This window comes from Merops nubicus, unplaced genomic scaffold (genome assembly GCF_000691845.1).
Source record: "Merops nubicus isolate BGI_N331 unplaced genomic scaffold, ASM69184v1 scaffold12415, whole genome shotgun sequence".
Lineage (NCBI taxonomy): Eukaryota > Metazoa > Chordata > Aves > Coraciiformes > Meropidae > Merops > Merops nubicus.
The window spans coordinates 38,520-38,726 of NW_008610363.1; the positions used below are offsets into that span (position 1 = coordinate 38,520).

The window sequence follows — 207 nt, forward strand, 5'->3', positions numbered from 1 at the left end:
GTGAGGCCAGAGAGTGGGTCACAGGCTCTGTTGCTCAGGCACGACAGCATGATCTCATGCCAGGCTTCTCCCGTGGCACTCCTGCAGAGGGCACGGGCAGAGGGTGAGCTGGTACAGACCCAGGGGCACCCACCTTGAGGGGATACTGCACCCGAGTAACTAAATTAATTAGATTAGTCTCGCTGGGTGGAGAGACTATATTGACAG

General features: G+C 56.5%; 1 protein-coding gene across 1 annotated transcript in view; it reads right to left on the reverse strand.

The window, feature by feature from the left end:
- Positions 1-207, reverse strand: part of LOC103773526 (voltage-dependent N-type calcium channel subunit alpha-1B-like) — a gene marked incomplete at its 3' end in the record, with an annotated part of 41,860 nt that overhangs the window by 38,511 nt on the left and 3,142 nt on the right. The window contains 1 exon segment of the mRNA XM_008940896.1: positions 1-81. This exon segment is cut by the window's left edge and continues 76 nt beyond it. Coding sequence (XP_008939144.1) covers positions 1-81 — 81 coding nt within the window.